General features: G+C 39.1%; 1 protein-coding gene across 1 annotated transcript; it reads right to left on the bottom strand.

Moving 5' to 3' along the window:
* Positions 1 to 449: 449 nt before the first annotated feature.
* Positions 450 to 12,636, bottom strand: krt222 (keratin 222). Its single transcript, XM_085912652.1, has 9 exons — positions 12,439 to 12,636; positions 10,825 to 10,907; positions 9,682 to 9,835; positions 6,402 to 6,674; positions 4,948 to 5,073; positions 4,002 to 4,222; positions 2,700 to 2,923; positions 2,538 to 2,640; positions 450 to 1,328 (listed from the first exon to the last, which is right to left on the bottom strand). The coding sequence occupies exons 1-9, from the start codon at positions 12,634 to 12,636 to the stop codon at positions 1,115 to 1,117; spliced, it is 1,596 nt and encodes a 531-aa protein (XP_085768778.1). The 3' UTR covers positions 450 to 1,114.
* Between the last annotated feature and the right edge of the window lie 5,617 nt (positions 12,637 to 18,253).

Raw genomic sequence — 18,253 nt, 5'->3', positions numbered from 1 at the left:
CCACTTATGTGAATGTATCATTTACAGAGGAAGTCACTGTAAACATACTGTGGCATAGCACTTTGTGGTTAAGCATAATTATCAGCATATTCACTTTCTTTGTAAGCTCGAAAACAAAACATTCCATCTAGGCCTACCTCTGATTAACAACGTTTTTTAGGTAAAGTTAAGTCAAGTAGAATTGCTTCGACAACAAATTAAAATGCTTGAAATAGGGAACATAATTTATTGGAAATGAAAAGTGACCGTTTTTATGTGACCACAAGCAAATACAGATAAATGCAGTAAAAGGTGTAAGCATTTGTTTCATTTCAATAGTTGGGCAAAAATATATTTTTATACATTACATAGATTATTGTATAGCTCACTATTAACTATGTACAAATGACTGTCTGGTTAAAACAGCGAATGTGCACGCTTCACAAAATAAATTACTATACTGAGGCATGAGGCTGTGTCAAGAGTTTATGCTTTGTACAAGATAAACAATATTGCAGCAATGAGATTTTAAATATTTTAAGGTTTAGCTTTATCACTCAATTGAACAACGTCATGAGTTTCCTTTAATTAAAATCACCACAATATCAGGAGGCAATCAAATCAGTAGGATATATTTGTAAAAAGCAGGTAGTCGACATAATCTTTAAACCAGACAATGTCAGAGGTATAATGCACAAATGAAACAATGAAATTAAAATGGACATTTTAAAAGTTCCTCAATCACAGTCATTGAACACAAACTCAATTTCCAACACAACTTCCAACACATACTTTCCAACACATACTTTCTTTCTTACTAAATGAACAAATGGAGAGAAGGCAGAGAGGACCTGTTTTTTGAGAATACCTATTTCAATTAGACAAAATGGGGACATAAAAAACCAAAAATTTTAGATTTAAAATAAGATGTTGATGAATTGTCTAATTTTATTCTGAGATATTCCATGAATAGACAAAAAAAGTCAAGGTTCAAAACACATGTAACCATTATTTCCTGTACAAGTGAATTTTATCATCCAACTTCAGTATCAAACCAAAATGCATATATCAGTATCAGATAGCTGTTTAAGGCAGAAACTCCAGTATGCATTCACTCAGGGGCTGATGCCGCAATTTATGGTGTGATAGTTGCACTGCTACGAGATCTTTTCATGATGAGCCGCACTTCAACATCTGGGAGAGTGTCTTGTTTAATCTGGGCACAGCTCTCGTCTGCTGCAGCCATATGCAGGTCGAAGCGCAGGGACACAGACTTCTTACGTAGTTTTGGGTTATCCTTGAAGAACGAGCTCTCCCATTGCTTGATGACCTTGTCAATCTTTTCGGTCCTGGATAAATAGTGATTATTGCATAATGAAGACTATGTAGAGTATGCATAGTATTTGCTGACTTCCTATTTTTATAGCTGTACATTATCTATACAAGTATTGTTGATATGAATGTAAACGTTCATTTATGAATAAAGTGCTCCCGGCTATTCTTGGAGGACAGAGATTGAGCTCAGCTGAAAATAGCTTGTAGTCTCCCCCACTCTTACCTCATAGGTGGAAATTGACACAAGGTAGTGCTCAAATAGCTCACCAAATCGCCACTAGATGGCGACAAAACTGTAAATGTCTTGCTTTGGCTTGACAACAAAATGACCCAAAGAGGCCACGTCGCCAACACTTTTGTTTTCCCTTCTTTTTTTTTTTTGTGAAAAACGGAGGCTATCTTTAAAAATCTATAAATAGATGAATTTGCGAATCGATTATATGCAGGGAAACACCACATTCCATTTAATGTGTTGTGTAAATTTGGTTAGTTGTCAACTATTCATTCATTTAGTCTTCTTTTTTGAACTTGTATTGCTATATCATGACTAAACGAAACAAATTACAAAGAGATATATATTTTAAACTATAGGGGTAGGGTAAGTAGGTACGAGCGGGAACAAAGTATGAACCACACTCTCCCAAAGATGACTAAACAAAAATAATTAAAGGAAAGAGAAGTTCCCATCTTATCTGATGTGAGCTTGTGCAATGTAATGAATGAAGCTCATGACAGTGTCTGAAAATGACATCTCAATCAAGCAAAGCACTGCTTAAGGCAGTGTTTAAATAACTTAAACTGAAGTTATTTAAACAAGTACACCATCCCATGAGTTGTTGTACACGTGTGCATGTGGCATTTAGCGCCCGAGGCGTTTCCAAAGCAAAAAAAAAAACCTTCCACTTTCCACCATGTCTGGTCTAACAACATCAGGTGCCACACCTTTAAGACAACACAGCAAGCGAGACTCTGAACATCAAACAAAAGCCATTAAAAGCCAAAGCAGTTCCCAAGCAGCTTGAAGATGAATCACTCATGGGAATCTAAAGCAGCAGACGTTTGTACGCGTCACAAATTGTTCAGGGTGTATGAAACGGGGTGGGGATGGACGTTGGTGGTTATTGCTTTGTAGGCTAATGACTTAATAAAAGCGCAGTGCTTGACAGCTTAGTGTTAGGCGAGGTGTTCATTCTGTTCAAGAGAGTGAAAACATTGCTACTTACTCAACAGTGCCACGGCCTTCTGCACTTTCCTGCACTATGTTACCCTGAAGAATCTCCTGAGTCTTCACAGTGGAGATTGGTAAATGTTTACCTTGCTCTGGTTCTGCAAGAAGACTTGAATAATGAAGCAGGTCTAGACAGTGCAAATTACGTGCGTGTTACCTGTGAGAATCACAAGACTCTGTGGCCGACGGAGTGCGAAGCTTTCCTTTGGCTTGTTGCCCTTTTGTATTAGCGAAGGTGTGTCAGGCAGAGGCTCTGATTTTGGTTCATCTGGGGTGACGCTGGGATCACTGAAGCCGCTCTCGGAAACTTTTCCATTCGGCTCCAGCAAAGACGATCTCCAGAGCTGTAAACTTGTCTGCTGTTCACTGTGGCTCATGCACCTGCGGGAATGAAACGCCACATCCATGAAGATGGCGACTGTGTGAACAATCTCATGTCAAATGTTTCAGTCATGGGACATGCGAGCACCACCAATTTAGGGTTATAAACAAACATACTGTCGATGTGGACTGGCATTTAAGAGCTCCCAATATTGCTAACATTTTAATAATAATAATGTAATAGATCTTTACTAAGAACAAAGTCTGTCATTGAAGTTTGGTTTTTATCTTAGTGATGAGACAATGAACATCCCTCCTAACTCACAGGTGTCAAACTCAAGGCCTGTGGACCGAATCCCACAAGCCACTAAATTAAATAAAGTCTTTGCTAAATAGTTTTATTCCTATAATTTTTGCTGGAAATCTGCAACATAATTGCTATTCAGCTTAGTGATATTTTCCATTCATTCTTATGCATTGTTAAAACCCGCAGGGGGGGGGGGGATGTGTGTATGAGACGACTTGTATGACTTTCACAAACATAATGGCCATAAGCATATGTTCTCATTTCTACTTTTTGTACTGCATTTTGTATGCAGCTGAGGTTGCTTTTAAAGCATGCTGCAAATCAAGTTGAAATAAGAATGAGAGAGAAACCACAACTACAGTGATGCAAATGAGTGACAAACCTGTCCTAGATTGCTAACTGTAGAATGTGACTGAACAGAGTTCTCTCTTTACGCTCAGTCAAAGCTGTCAATCCCAGACCACCCACTTCCACTCATTGAACAATATGTCTCCAACACTGCAATTGAATGATCACGCTACTTAAAAAACAAATGCTGTGAGGGACAATCACTTGCTATGGCTTGTCAGGGGCATTACGAAATCAGAAAACACCTTTCAAGATTATACAGGCTTCAACCTGAGTTTTTTGTTTCCAACTAAATTAGAAACCTAGCGTTCCTATGAAAAACCTATGTGTTCCCCCCCCAATAAAACAGGTAAATGCAGGCAGTGAATATAAGCTCAGACAAGATGTGTTGCCTGTCTGAATCAAATGAAAAGCACCACGACCGTGCTTATTTGCTGAAAAGAGTTACCTTTAACTGCCCTCTGTGCCTCTTTTATATCTCACCTGCCCTCTTCCTGTTCCAGCAGTCGTCTATAAGTGGAGATCTCTCGCTCCAATTGTATTTTTGTGTTGAGCATCTGGCTATGTCGCTGACGCTGTGTGGCCAGTCCATTCCTCACTTGCTCCAGCTCAGCCTCCAGCCCAGCGATCACCTGGGAAAGTTCTTGCAGCTGGCTGGAGTACAGCTGCTGGGTGTTGTGGAGGGAGCTCTCCAGACCTTTCTCCTGGAGAACCAACCAGAGGCAGTACTTTGGGTGAAAGAATTGTTTAGAAAATTAAACCTGCTTTGTCTGAGGAATATAATATGAAAGTTGTTCTTTGCAGTAGTACATTTGGTTAGTTGCCTCAGAATAAGATAAGAGCAGAGGTGTTACAACTATGTGAGCTTTGGGTGGGCTCTTGGATCATTTGGGTGGGTAACAATAAAAATGTTACTTTTCCTAAAAAGGGTGTGTAAACAAGCCATTGTTAAATTTTCACAACGGGCATGCGAGAGAAGACGATTTCTGTACGGTGTTAAAAAAAACAACAACAAAAAAAACGTAAACCCTTGAAATTTAGATTCATTTTTTGGATGAGTATCTGTATTATGAAATGAGGAAAATTATCAGCAGATTCTGGTTTGGATCATTAGTAGGCTACAATAGAATACAATAGAATTCGATCAATGCTTTTTAACCCAAGTATGTATGAAACAAAGAGGCACTCCATGCTAATATAAACAGATAGGTTCGAGTTTAGAGTGATTCATGGGAATTCCTGTGTAAGAAAAATGTGAGTCACAGTTCAGTGAAATAATAATTAAGAGCTAGTAATGACATCATAAGTGGATGAATTGAGTGAGATGATGTTCAAGTATGTCTTGTTATTTTTTTCATCTGCAAAATTGTCATGCAATGTGCCATGTCAAGTAAGACTACTCCTGCCTGGTCTGGCTATGCTTCCTTACCAAGCCATGCAGAGTCTCAATCTCCACCTGGAGGGAGTGCCACTGCTTCCGGGCCTCAGCCAACTCTGCCCAAGCCTCCCTTAGCGCATTGCTGCCGAGGGTACCCTGCGTCCATGCTGCTGCTTCCTGAGTGAGATGAAAATGAAGAAGGTAGATTATATGCTAACAAAGAGTTTGGTGTTTGGTAAACGGATCCATACAAAATGAATGGAAAAAAAGGACAATGGCGACTAATTCCAAATAAACTGCGCAATTGTAGCTAGCACAGAGTCAAAAGAAAAAGAAGACACAGGTTGTGTGGCTTGATTGTGTGAACTGTATGTTGTATGAACATGCAGCAGCGTCAACCTTTGACTTTGTATTCACACAATGTTGTGCCAGCTGTGTTGACACACTGTACAGCTGCTGGGTGTCTCACTCATCCTGTTTCCAACACTGTTTCAGTGTTGTATTATTTCAATGTTGTGACTATTTACTGTTATGGAAAAAGCAAAAGCACTCACGCCAAAAAGCAACAACATACAGTTTGGTGAATTTACAAAGTTGATTGTAAGTGACTGCAAGGTAACTGTGGGAAATCGTACACGCAAATGAGATTCATTGAAGGAAACATATCGCATGGACATTTGCATAAAGATATGTCCTGTATCAGAGCGGAGGGAGTCAGCGGGATGACTGAAACTATAGCTGTCACTTTAGAATGTTTGTAGAATTGATAATTCTAGCGATTATTCCATCGATTATTTGATCAATCGGATACAATTTTATTTGCATCAAAGTGTATAATTTTTTTCCTGAATCGTGTTCATCAGGCAAATATTTTTTTTGTTTGGTATTATTTAGTGATTAAAAACCAACTAAACAACAACAAAGCAATATTACACAAGAAATAGTAATGGTCATTGTTTTTGAGAGTAAAAGCACATGTTTGCAAATGTCTTGTTTTGATTCAATACAAAAGATAAACCAGTCTGTTAGGGAATTAGTGAAGAATTAATATTTTTGAGAGCCTAAAATGAAAGGATTTTGTCAATCTTCCGTTAAATAATATCTCTAAACATTGACTTGAATATTAAAATACAAGGCGATTGATTTGATCGTCAATTTGTTGTTGATTAATCAATTAATTTTGACATCTCTACATGAAACGTAAATCTACATGAAACGTAAATCATAAAACGTAAATCTTGAAACGTAAATGTATTCATCTACTCTGAACTGATATTGACTCGAATATTAAAACGCAAGGCGATTCATTTGATCGTCGATTTGTTGTCAATTAATTTTGAAATCCTGATCTGAAACTCCAATTTTTTATTTTGTATTCAGCTACTCTGGGTTTGCCTTGAGTGTATTCATCAACTATGAGCTAGCCTTGAGTCTAGTGACCATGGGCTTGAACAACACAGCAGGAAAAACAACTGACGAGTGAGGATGCAGGAAGAAATCTGTACCTCGATGAGAGCGCCACTCTGTGCTGTTGATGCAGCTGCCGCTCCAGCTTCAAACTGGCTTGGCCCGGGACAGCTGGGAAGCGAATGTGAGCCTGTACCCGGACCGAGGTGTCTCTCATTCTCTCTGTTGAGGTTGCATTGAGCTCTGATCTGGTCGAGGAGTTTGGTGAGCTCCATCCCTGTGCCATTCTCTTCCTGTTTACCTGCTCCCCTGGTCACTGCTAATAGAGCATCACATGAGGGGGATCGCTGCAACTGTAGAGCTCGGGCTGCCTGGAAGCAGCCAATCAGAGGGGAGGGGGCACGAGGGAGGGGGTGGGATGCAGCAAAAGAGATGAAAGTGAGAAGTGAGAGATGGAGGGACACGGAGAGTGTTCCCAAAACATGCAGCGACCGGTACAGTGCATACTGGTAAGAGGAGAGACATAAGGTAAATTTCCCAAAAAAGCATCTGCATTTAGAATTACCGTAATTTTCGGACTATAAGTCGCAGTTTTTGTCAGAGTTTGGGTGGGGAGGCGGCTTATACTCAGGAGCGACTTATATGTGATTTTTTTTTCACAAATTTTCAAAATTGTAGTGAAACCGCGATAAACGAACCGCGATGTAGCAAGGGATTACTGTCATTTGAACTGCAAGTGACGTCACCCGTGCCGCGCGGCGGTTGTTTACATAAAGGACAAAGGATTCGATCACGGGATGACGAAGATGACGAAGGGTCCCACGTACTACCGGCATCATTAGCAGCTTTGTTTGTAAGTGACACGGAGGACGAAGACTTTGAAGGATTTCATGATTTGGAGTGACACAGAAGGTTTGAAAAACTATTACGGCTTATACGCACGCCCGGTCCTTCTCGACGGGAGCTCTCTTTCACCTCCGTGGATGGAAGTCGGGGGCCGGCGCTCGGCCGGGTGGATGTCCGGGGACGGTGGATGGGGCGCGGATATGGCTTTTACGCACACCCGGTCATACTCTACGGAGCTTTCTTTCACCTCCGTGGCTGGAAGTTCAGTAGTTGTTGGCTCGTTGAACTCTTGTTTTGTTAAATAAAGAGCCGTTTACCAAACCCACGTCTTTCCTGGTACTTTGTTAATGCTACAATATAGTTATATACTAGATCTCTGCAGCGCACGCGCGGCGTTGTTGACATAAAGAACGAGGAATTTGATCAATGGATTTAATGATTTGGAGTGACACAGATGGTTTGATAATATTGTTTTAATATGATAGTTATTTGAAATATACTTTATATATCGTGATATGGGTCTGTGGAATAATTAAAAATGCAACTTACAACGGGTCCGACGTCAGCATATGCGGCGCATACGCGGCATTGTTTACATAAAGCAGGATCGATGGATTTAATGAATTGGAGTGACACAGATGGTTTGATAAACATATTATTTATGTAATACTTACTTGAATAACTCTGAATGTTACGTCAGGCCCGTTTTCAGCTCCTCATTTGTGTATATGTCACGTTAGCATACCGTATCGTTTAGCCTGTTGTTGCTGGTTCATGTCTGTTTTTGGTGTTGGATTTTGACAAATAAATTTGCCCCCAAAGTGCGACTTATACTCTGGTGCGACTTATATATGTTTTTTTTCACTTTATTGTGCATTTTATGGCTGGTGCGATTTATACTCCGGAGCGACTTATAGTCCGAAAATTACGGTATAAAGTCAAAGTCCCAATGATTGTCACACACACATCTGGGTGTGGTGAAATTTGTTCTCTGCATTCAACCCATCCCTGTGTGATTTTGATCCATCCCCTGGGAGAGAGGGGAGCAGTGAGCAGGAGTGGTGCCGCGCTCGGGAATAATTTTTGGTGATCTAACCCCCCAATTCCAACCCTTAATGCTGAGTGCCAAGCAGGGAGGCAATGGGTCCCATTTTTATAGTCTTTGGTATGACCCGGCTGGGGTTTGAATCCACACTCTACCACTAGGCCACTGAGCTAATGGATGCAAATGATCAAATGAGTTCAAAATGAATGTGGTCTCAGCTTTATAGCGCAACAAAATATTTGCATTCAATATTTTCTTCCATGCTTCAAGCATTGCCATTAATGTATCTCCATTTGGTTTCAATGTGAACCACTCCATCAGAGTTTACAAATGGCACGGCTTCGCTCACGTGCTACCACCACACAATATCAAGCCGTCATGTAAATTTGTGGAATTGCTTGTACCAAGGAAAGTTAATTCTATAAATTTTTTGATGAGGTGGCATGGCGGCGTACTGGTTAGACCGTCCTCACAGTTCCTGCTTTCCTGTGTGGAGTTCTCCCCGTGCGTGTGAGGGTTTCCTCTTGGTTTCACCCATTTGCTCCCACATTCCAAAAACATTCATCATAGGACGATTACCAAATTACCCGTAGGTGTGTGTGAGTGCGAATACGTGATTCAGGGTGTACCCACCTACTGCCTGGAGACTACTGGAATAGGCTCCAGCAATTCCATTTTATTTCATTTTATAAGTTTATTGAGCAACCCAATCGAGGTAGAAGTTCAAGGAACTTATCGAGACCTACCCCCATGGCCCTTGTAAGGATGGAAAGGTTCAGTAGATGCCTTATGGTTGGCACATTTCTGCCTGATTGTCTGCCAGGAAAAAATGAGTCACTCGCATAGAGTTGTAAATTCTAATTCTAGTTGTAACTGGCACATTGTGTAATAGAAATACCCGAACAATCGTCACATGTCTGCACTCTACTAAGTACTTTTTTCCAGTATGCGAGTCGTGACAGACGTAATAATATTACTTCTAGTCTGAGTACTATATTAAGAATAGTGCTATATATTTTACTTCCTCCAAATACATTGTGTAAGTCCAAACTATTGAATGCCATATTTTTTGTGGACCTAAAAATTCAATACTAGAGCTGTATCAAGAACCATTCCTTATACCACTGCCTGGTTCCAATTTGTTTATTCATAATGCATAATGCATAATGCATAATGCATAATGCTTGTATCATGGTTTTAATTTGCAGCAGTGCATTAAGAATAGGGTCAATGGGTAACTAACCTATTTATTTCAAATTAAATTAAATATTTTCAAATTAAATATGCTGAAAGTACTCCTATGATACTTTGCCATTAAAAATGCTCTTAACCTTTTGATCATATTTATGGGCTTCAACTACCTAGAGCATTAGATTAAGAAACAAAATAAATAGAGTGTATATTTACCCTGAATAAAAACCAACTAAACAACTATTAGTAGTTTATTCTACTAATACAGAATCTATTAGTGATGCAGAGAAATATACCTGATACTCTTGGTTTATGTCCTGAAGCTCTGTCATGGAGTGAACAATGTCTGCCTGCAGAATCATGTTGCTCTGATCTGTCTTCTTCTTTGACTCCCTTAGCAGAGCTACCTGCTGCTCCAGGTGCATGGTGTTATGCTCTTCCGTGTCACACCTGTAACATGTATGGAGAAGATCATTATTCACACGTTACCTCTATCCAAACATTAGGAGAATGGCGTATATAAGTTATGATACGGAAATTCCGAATTCAAAATGATGCGACTAATACTCCGGAGCGACTTATAGTCCGGAAAATATGGTACTTCCGAACTGTTTGTGTTTTTTGATACTGTATGTCACTGCTCCCCAAACTATGGCATATTTGGCTAACCCCCTTGAGAGCCCAGAGATGGGCTGTATACCCGAATGGCGGGAGAAGAATCCGTAAGAGAAGGGCATTGAGAGGGATTAAAATGTGGTTACGTGTGCTTATGGAAGTTTGTGCTGTTGAGTTTGAGACGAATAAAGCCCATGTTGACGAGCAACCCGACGTCTTCTCATTCATATCCCGCCACGGTGAGTGCTCAATAGACCAAGCGGTGCTACGGGCAAAGGTAAAGCTCGGCACACATGCGGCGTCCACGCTCTGTATTTTACCTTCCGTGTCTCGGGGAACAATTTTTAAGTGACTTTAAGTGTCTGTGTCTTTTTTTCATGGCACGGAGAATTAAATAAATCCACATCTTTTTCAATAGAACTTGTAAAACCTCAGTAAAATAGTAGTTTGAAGAGAAATATTTACAATACAACTAGGATGAAGATGTGTTGCTAGCTTCAAAATATAAACATTTCATTTGACATGCATTTTGAGTTTCTTTTACACTGACAATATAATTTGCAAACAATTTATGCGTAATAGTGTTTGATTTTTTTTAACAGACTAATTCATGAAGACATTCCGTTTATTCAAGAAAATAATGATAAGTAGAAGCTTGATCAACTTGTGAATAAAAATCATACCATGTTGATTTGAACTGGTTTTATATTTACAGTAATTTGTCCATTATCGCTGGAACACAATTGTGACATTGCTAGTATCAAAGTAGCCAGTTCCTGTTATAGTTAAAAGGCTAAAAGAAGGTATAGGCACATAGAGCTGACCTGGCCTGAATGGCAGAAGCTCTGGACTTCATGCTTTCAGACTGCAATGCCAACTGGGCATTCTCCATCAGTAGTTTTCCAACCTAGCAAAGTAAAAAACAAATGCAAGAACAACTCCAATGCAGTGGTCCATCCATCAGTTTATCCATCCACCATCCATCCATCCATCCATCTATACATCCGTCCGTCCGTCCATCCGTCCGTCCATCCATCCATCCATCCATCCATCCATCCATCCATCCATCCATCCATCCATCCATCCATCCATCCATCCATCCATCCATCCATCCAGTGAAAATGTAATATATATTACTTTCTTATTCAATGGGTTAAAATACAAAAAAGAACATACAACAGGAGAATTTGAAACAACATAGCAGAGTGTTCTCTACTTGTAGAACTTTTTCACATTTGTTTTAGCATGATTGCAAAACCTGTTCGGGACAAGACACACCCATGTTTTTTAAGGAGAGCCAAAGACAGGACAACAAGGAATGTGCAAACCGTTTAGAGGATTAAATATACAGTGCACTTGTTATTTGTGGGTATCAATATACTCAATTCCCCTGAGCCTTTGTAAGCCCCTGTGAGATCAGAGGATCAAAAAAGACTTAATGTCTTAGCAGATGATTACAATAAATTAATGTGCACCAAATAAAGCCAAAATAATCATATGTGTTTCTATGAAAAGGCACAAAAAAGGAGCAAGCAGTTCAATCTACTGCACTTGCAAAAACATTAGACAATCTTGACGACACTGTGTAGAAATTGTGAAAACATGTTGAAATGTAACAACCTTGTTTGCTGAGAGCACTATTAAAATAAAATGCAAAATAACCATAAGAATAATTCATGGCCATGAAGGTAATGAGTCCATAATTCTGAATTGTTTTCATATGTGACAGCTTCACATGTGCCTCTGGCTCAGTTCCATGTGTATGTAGTAACACTGAGACTCGTAATTGCATAATGATCTGCACAAGTAACGGTTTGAATTACTTTGTATAAATGCATTGGGGCTGACACATTAGTAAGATGCACTTCCTACAAACTAGGGACATCTTGTATCACTTTAACTGAATATATGTGTGTAAGCGGCACGGTGACGCACTAGTTAGCATGTCCGCCTCACAGTTCAGAGGGTGCGGGTTCGATTGTGTGTGAAACCTGCGTGAGGTTTGCATGTTACATGTTATCCCCGTGCACTCCAAATTGCCCATAAATGCGAGTGGGCATGGCTTAGATAGATATTTGTCTGTACGTACATCCATCCTGTATATACGTATATGTATGTACATCCATCCTGAATATTCATTCCCACATGTAAATTAACAGTTAAGAATAAACAAACTGTAATTTAACAGTAAAAAACAATAGTGTCATTCAAGTGGTGGAAATAGGCACTACATTACTATTTCCGCAGCTTCGATGAAAATCGAATTCTCTTTGTTTATCAACCGTCCCTACTTATTTTACAGAGAAATTCTTTACAGTCCAACTAAAAATCTATTGCAATCATGATGAGATATTTCACACCTAAAAACACCAACTGAAAAGTATCATGACTGAAGATCTCACATGATTGGTTTAATTATTAATTGCCAGTAGTCTTACCTGAGCACGGAGTTCTTTCACGGCTTCTTCCTGCTTGGACCAATCCTGAGAACACAAAGTGTTCACCATGCTCCTTTCAGCTATCTGGGCTTCCAATTGTTGGTTGGTCTCCTGCAGCCTGTTTACATGCTCTAGGAAGCCCTTCAAACGAGTGTTCAATGCCCACATGATCTGAGTGGAGTTCTGCAGTGAACCCATGCTGAATTAGGTGTAGTATGTACGAAAAGACACTTTCAATTCCAGTCAAAAGCCAGACATTATAGCTTGTACTATTTTTTTCATGTCATTTTAGAAGAAACAGCACACATACTTACTCGGTTCCCAGCAGACGTGATAATTTCTTCACTTGCAGATACAGCTAACAGTCACACACACACACACACACACACACACAATTTCAGAGGCGTGAACTAAGTAAATGTTTACCAAGTGATACTCGCATGAGGTAACGTGCCTTTCTAAGCATAAAGAGCAATAATTGTAGGCAAAAAAAGGGAACAAAATTCTCCCAGTCTGTTTTACTTGGTCGTAGGAATCCAAAGAACCTCTCCTCTCCTCGCGGCTTAGCGGATTCCTCTCCTGAGAACTGGTCAATACTTTCTTCTTCCCACTGTGTGTGAGGTCATCATCAGCTGGGCCCTGACACGCAGCCAATGGACTGTGACCAACCTGCCTTTAGAACTTGTGATGTGATGCAGTTTTGATGGTCAACTACAGCAGCGACCATCTCTTGTCACAAACACACAGTAAATAGATGAGGGGAGAGCCATGGGGGGGTGGGGGGGTGGGGTCAAACACAGTGCTTACATCACGAGCAGCACTCTGGGGCCCTTTGTCCACTCTGATCCAGGATTACTGAGCTGCTTTCAAACTCACTGCAACACAATGTTCAGGGAGAGCCAATGACATGACATGAAGCATGGAACTATGTAGTTTTGTGTTATTTACATATAAATTAAACTCATTAAACTCACATGCACAGCACACACCTAAATACACAATTTTATCAACCCTGCCCCAAATAAACTGTTGAGCAATTTATGTCTGACTGTTTGGGGCAAGGTTTTATTCTCTCGTTAAAATCTCTGGTGCTGCAAATTGGGTTCCATGACCAAACCGCTTTCGACAAAAAGTCACGTATAATTGAAGCGTGTAAAATGAGCTTCAGGTGTATTCTGGAGAAACTGGCTTTGGAGTAAATGTCCTGGTTCTTGTACCTCAGACAGTGGTAAATATATCCCCAATGCCCCGTTTTAGTGACAGGATGATTTAGGATTACTGATGTTTTATTAACAATGGTTCACTCGTAGCTAGGTATAGAGTAGAACTGAGACTAAATGTTTGTAAATAATGCTCAATTTGCCTGTGGTGACAGACAGGCCTGTTCAAAAACAGTAATCATTGAAAACAGGACGGATTCATTGTGAATGTCATGTGCTCAGTCACATTTCTTCCACTTCATAGGTAATAGGACACTCAATTGTGTAGTACAGTAAAATTAAAGGAGCTTCGAACACATCCCCAGAATAATAACAGGGCCCTCAATGATGACAAAATGTGACAAAGCAAGTCAGGAACCAAAATTACAATGCTTCCCTTCTTCCTTCATTGACGTAGTCAGGTTCATTTGTGTAAAAAAAAGAAGTCCCCTCGCATAAAAAGTGGGTTCTGCTAAAATATAGTGATAAAAATTCATCAAATCACTACTAAGGTTTTCAGGGGGGTTAAATTTGAGTGCTGACATCATTTTTACATACAGACCTATCACATGAGCACCCAATCAACGGTTTCTTTAAATATTGTTCGATATAAGATAACATTTTGGTCCATATCACAGAGCACATAACTTCTCTTGTTGTAAGACCATATAATCATTATATAAAACAGAATTTACGTCATTATCTTTGTTTATAGTCGATCCTTATATTATGATGATATACGATACGTATACAAGAATAATGCCATCATTGCTGTTTCAATTCCTCACCAAAGAGAATAATAAAGAAATTAGATGGATACGCAATATCAGTAATGCAACAGAAATCGCTAAATTACAATCAATTCCCCTTTTCCTGGATGATCTTTTCCACCTCCTTCCAAAATATTCCCACTTCCTTGAACTCTCTCCCAGGTGTGCTTTGCGTTTTCCGCCTTCCTTTTTTTTTAAGGAATCTCATACTTTTTAATAAGGCTATGTCGATCATCACAGACATGGGTGCAAACCAAGCGCCATAGCAAAGTGCCAGACCAGCAACTGAATGTCACCCGCAATCCTCAGACGATCATAAACCTTTATGTGAAACAAAGCAATACAATCATGATGTCTTTTCATTTAAATAAGCTATAATGACTCGCAAAACAGCAAAAGCTTCATGTATTGCCCGTTTTCGATCTGTTAATTTTATGGATTATTGATAATATATTATAATTTATATAATAATTGATCATTAATAATTGCATTTCACATCACAGTATTAAATTATGCCATGAAGTGAGTTTATTTTACACTTCTTTTGTAAAATAGCCTCATCATCATCATCCTCATCGGTTTAAAGTCCGCTTTCCAGGCACCGCTGGGTTGGACCTGATTCTCGATATGGCATTCTTCCACCGGGAACGGTCCATGGCCATCTCGTGGTTGATGCCGAGTGCCTTCATGTCGGCTGCCACGGTCGTCTTCCAGGTCTTTTTAGGCCGGCCACTTGGTCTTGTTCCCTCTACGTTATACGACATGACTTTCTTCACCCAGTCATTCTCGTCCTTCCTCACTACATGTCCGTACCATCGCAGTCTGCCTCTCCTCACCACATCCACTATGGCCTCCACTCCCATCTTCTTTCTCAGCTCTGCACTGGTCTTTTCCTCCCTCATTGACACACCACATATCCATCTGATCATCCTCATTTCTGCTCTGTTTAGTTTGTCTTCATGTTTGTTTTGAGGGCCCCTGCCTCACTTCTGTATGTTATACCACTTCTGTCGCAGGCTCAGTACACTTGGCCTCTCATCTTTAGGGATGGGGCCTTAGATGTTAAGAAGGGCATGAGTTCCCTGAATTTTGTAAAATAGCCTATACTATCGTTCAAAAGTTTGGGGCCACCCAGGAAACTTTGTGTATTCTATGAAAAGTAACATAATTGCACAGGGTTTTTCTAATCATCCATTAGCCTTCTAACACAATTAGCAAACACAATGGACCATTGGAGGCATGATTGCTAGAAATGGGCCTCTTTCACCTATGTAGATATTGCAGTAATAACTAGACGTTTGTAGCTAGAATCGTCATTTAATGCATTAACGTGAGCAATGTATCAAGTGTATTCCTGATTAGTTTAATGTTATCCTCGTTGAAAAAATAGCAATTTGATTAACAAAATAAACATATTTCAAAGTGACCTCAACCCTTCAAACGGTAGTGTATATTATTGTCATGAACATGTCTGCCAATAGCGCGTGCATGCAATAAACTGGTAATATTTAAAATATTAGCCACAGCCTACCTGTATAAAGTGCCAATTAGACTATAAGATGCGCTTAAAAATTATCTTCCTGGTTGATCTTGTGGGAAATTTATATGGAACAACAAGCACAGAATGTATTTTGTGGGGAAAAAATTACTTTGTCCAGCTTGGATGAAAAAACAAACAACTTTAGCTTTATCTTGTAGGTGTGAACTCCTTATAACGATCTTTTCTTCATTGAAGTACTTTGGCAGTTCTGTAAATTTGCTCATGAAATGTCTGGTCTCCAAAGTAAATAAGCACTCTCTCCAAAGAGGCAGGATAAGGATGACTTACAAAGATGACTCAAGTCTTCACTTATAACAACTGCAATCGTTGGACTAATATTAGTTTTCAAAATGAAACACTCATATATGTCATTACAAGTTACTGTTATGTTTCTAACTTAAAAAAGAAGTCCTTACAAATGGCGTTTAACTTGACTGATTGTTGATATTTTTATTTTTTATTTATTTCATTATTTAGACAGGACAGCACCAGTTTGATGAACACTCAAGATATAGGCATATATACAAACATCCCAGTGTAAAACCAGTCGGAATTAGCCAGACCTAAATTCCATTCGTTGTCCTCAGGACATAGAACAGAGACAAACTAGTACATTACATTAACTCAGCCTGACAGAGCAAACAGACAGATAGTCAGACTAGTACATTACAAGGAGATAAAAATAAAAACATAGTATAAAAGGTTATATCCACACTGTGGAAAAATTATGCAACAGTTGTCCTACAAAATGTGAAAACCTAAGTGGCTTTCTTCAAGAAACTTCCACACCCTTAACACATGGTATCTTCCTGTTGGCATCAACATGGCATTTATGATTAAGTTGATTCATTCGGGGGTTTTTCCCCCATTGAAAACTCTTGCTGTGTCGTTGCTGGCAGTTTTGTTATGAAAGTCTGAAGAGCATGAATTCTATTAACATGGAATGTCACCAAGCGTGGTTCCAAGTGTCTGCCTCTATAAAGATGTAGAATGTAGATAAATATTTACTTACATAAATTACGTAAATGGGAACTAGGTGAAAGTCATTAGATGACTTTTAGTTGCATGCTTGGACCAGAAGGGAAGGCTGCTGAGATGGGTACAACCTAGCAGGGAATGGAAAGAGCCCCCCCATATTAAAGCTTCAACCGTGAAAAGTCTAACAATCCTGATTTTATCAAGCTTTGTATCTTCTGACGCTTTTTCTTTTTGTGTGGGTGCCATATAACTCTTGGATCATCCATGATGTAATCCCACCTATTCTGTACATTCAAGGATACTTCAAGGATAATTGAATTGATTAACGTAATTAGAAGGTTAATTGACGACAAATCATGTCTTTTTGAACATGTGCGACAAGACAAGAACAGGTGAGGCAAAACTCATCTCAACAGTTTCTATCATACTTAGAAATTAACTGGTGTATAAAGATTTAGACCGACCAGGAAGTTCCTTTCAAAAGACAGAAACCTTTCCCCATTTTTTTGTTGCTTGCTCGAACAAACAAACCACACCTTAGACTGGTCTGCAGAGCATACCAGTGGGAGAGATGGTAGATTTGTCATTATCAAAACTTCATTCCTCACATTTCATCAAGCGGAAAAGAAGATGGGGAAATACTGTACATGAAAAACCTGAAGGGAGTGGTCTAATTCTTCTCACACATATGCAAACTCTGCAGTGAGGTTCCACCTGATTGATGAAGGTATTGTACCGGTCCGCAAACACAATTACAGCAATTAGACAATAATGCTGCGTGTAATTAACTTCGGTTAGTGTTAGAAGTCTTTCTACCTCAGATTGAGAAATAAAGAAAAAGTCAGTGCTAAGAATTGTAGAAAAAGTTTTCCAAAATGAGAGGAAGTAACGTATATTATATAATACAATAATATATAATATACAGTGCTTCCAAAATTTCTGCCTTTTGTTTGTTTTTTGCACGCCTATTCTAATGTTGAAAATCATCAAACAAATCAAACAATTGCAAACATCACAATTGTATTTAATGTACATGCAGTATATATGCATATATGTACATATGTATACACATATACATACAGTATCTATCTATCTATCTATCTATCTATCTATCTATCTATCTATCTATCTATCTATCTATCTATCTATCTATCTATCTATCTATCTATCTATCTATCTATCTATCTATCTATCTATCTATCTATCTATCTATCTATCTATCTATCTATCTATCTATCTATCTATCTATCTATCTATCTATCTATCTATCTATCTATCTATCTATCTATCTATCTATCTATCTATCTATCTATCTATCTATCTATCTA

This window comes from Syngnathus leptorhynchus, chromosome 5 (genome assembly GCF_054491065.1).
Source record: "Syngnathus leptorhynchus isolate UIUO chromosome 5, UIUO_Slep, whole genome shotgun sequence".
NCBI lineage: Eukaryota > Metazoa > Chordata > Actinopteri > Syngnathiformes > Syngnathidae > Syngnathus > Syngnathus leptorhynchus.
This window is presented reverse-complemented; position numbering and strand designations above follow the sequence as displayed.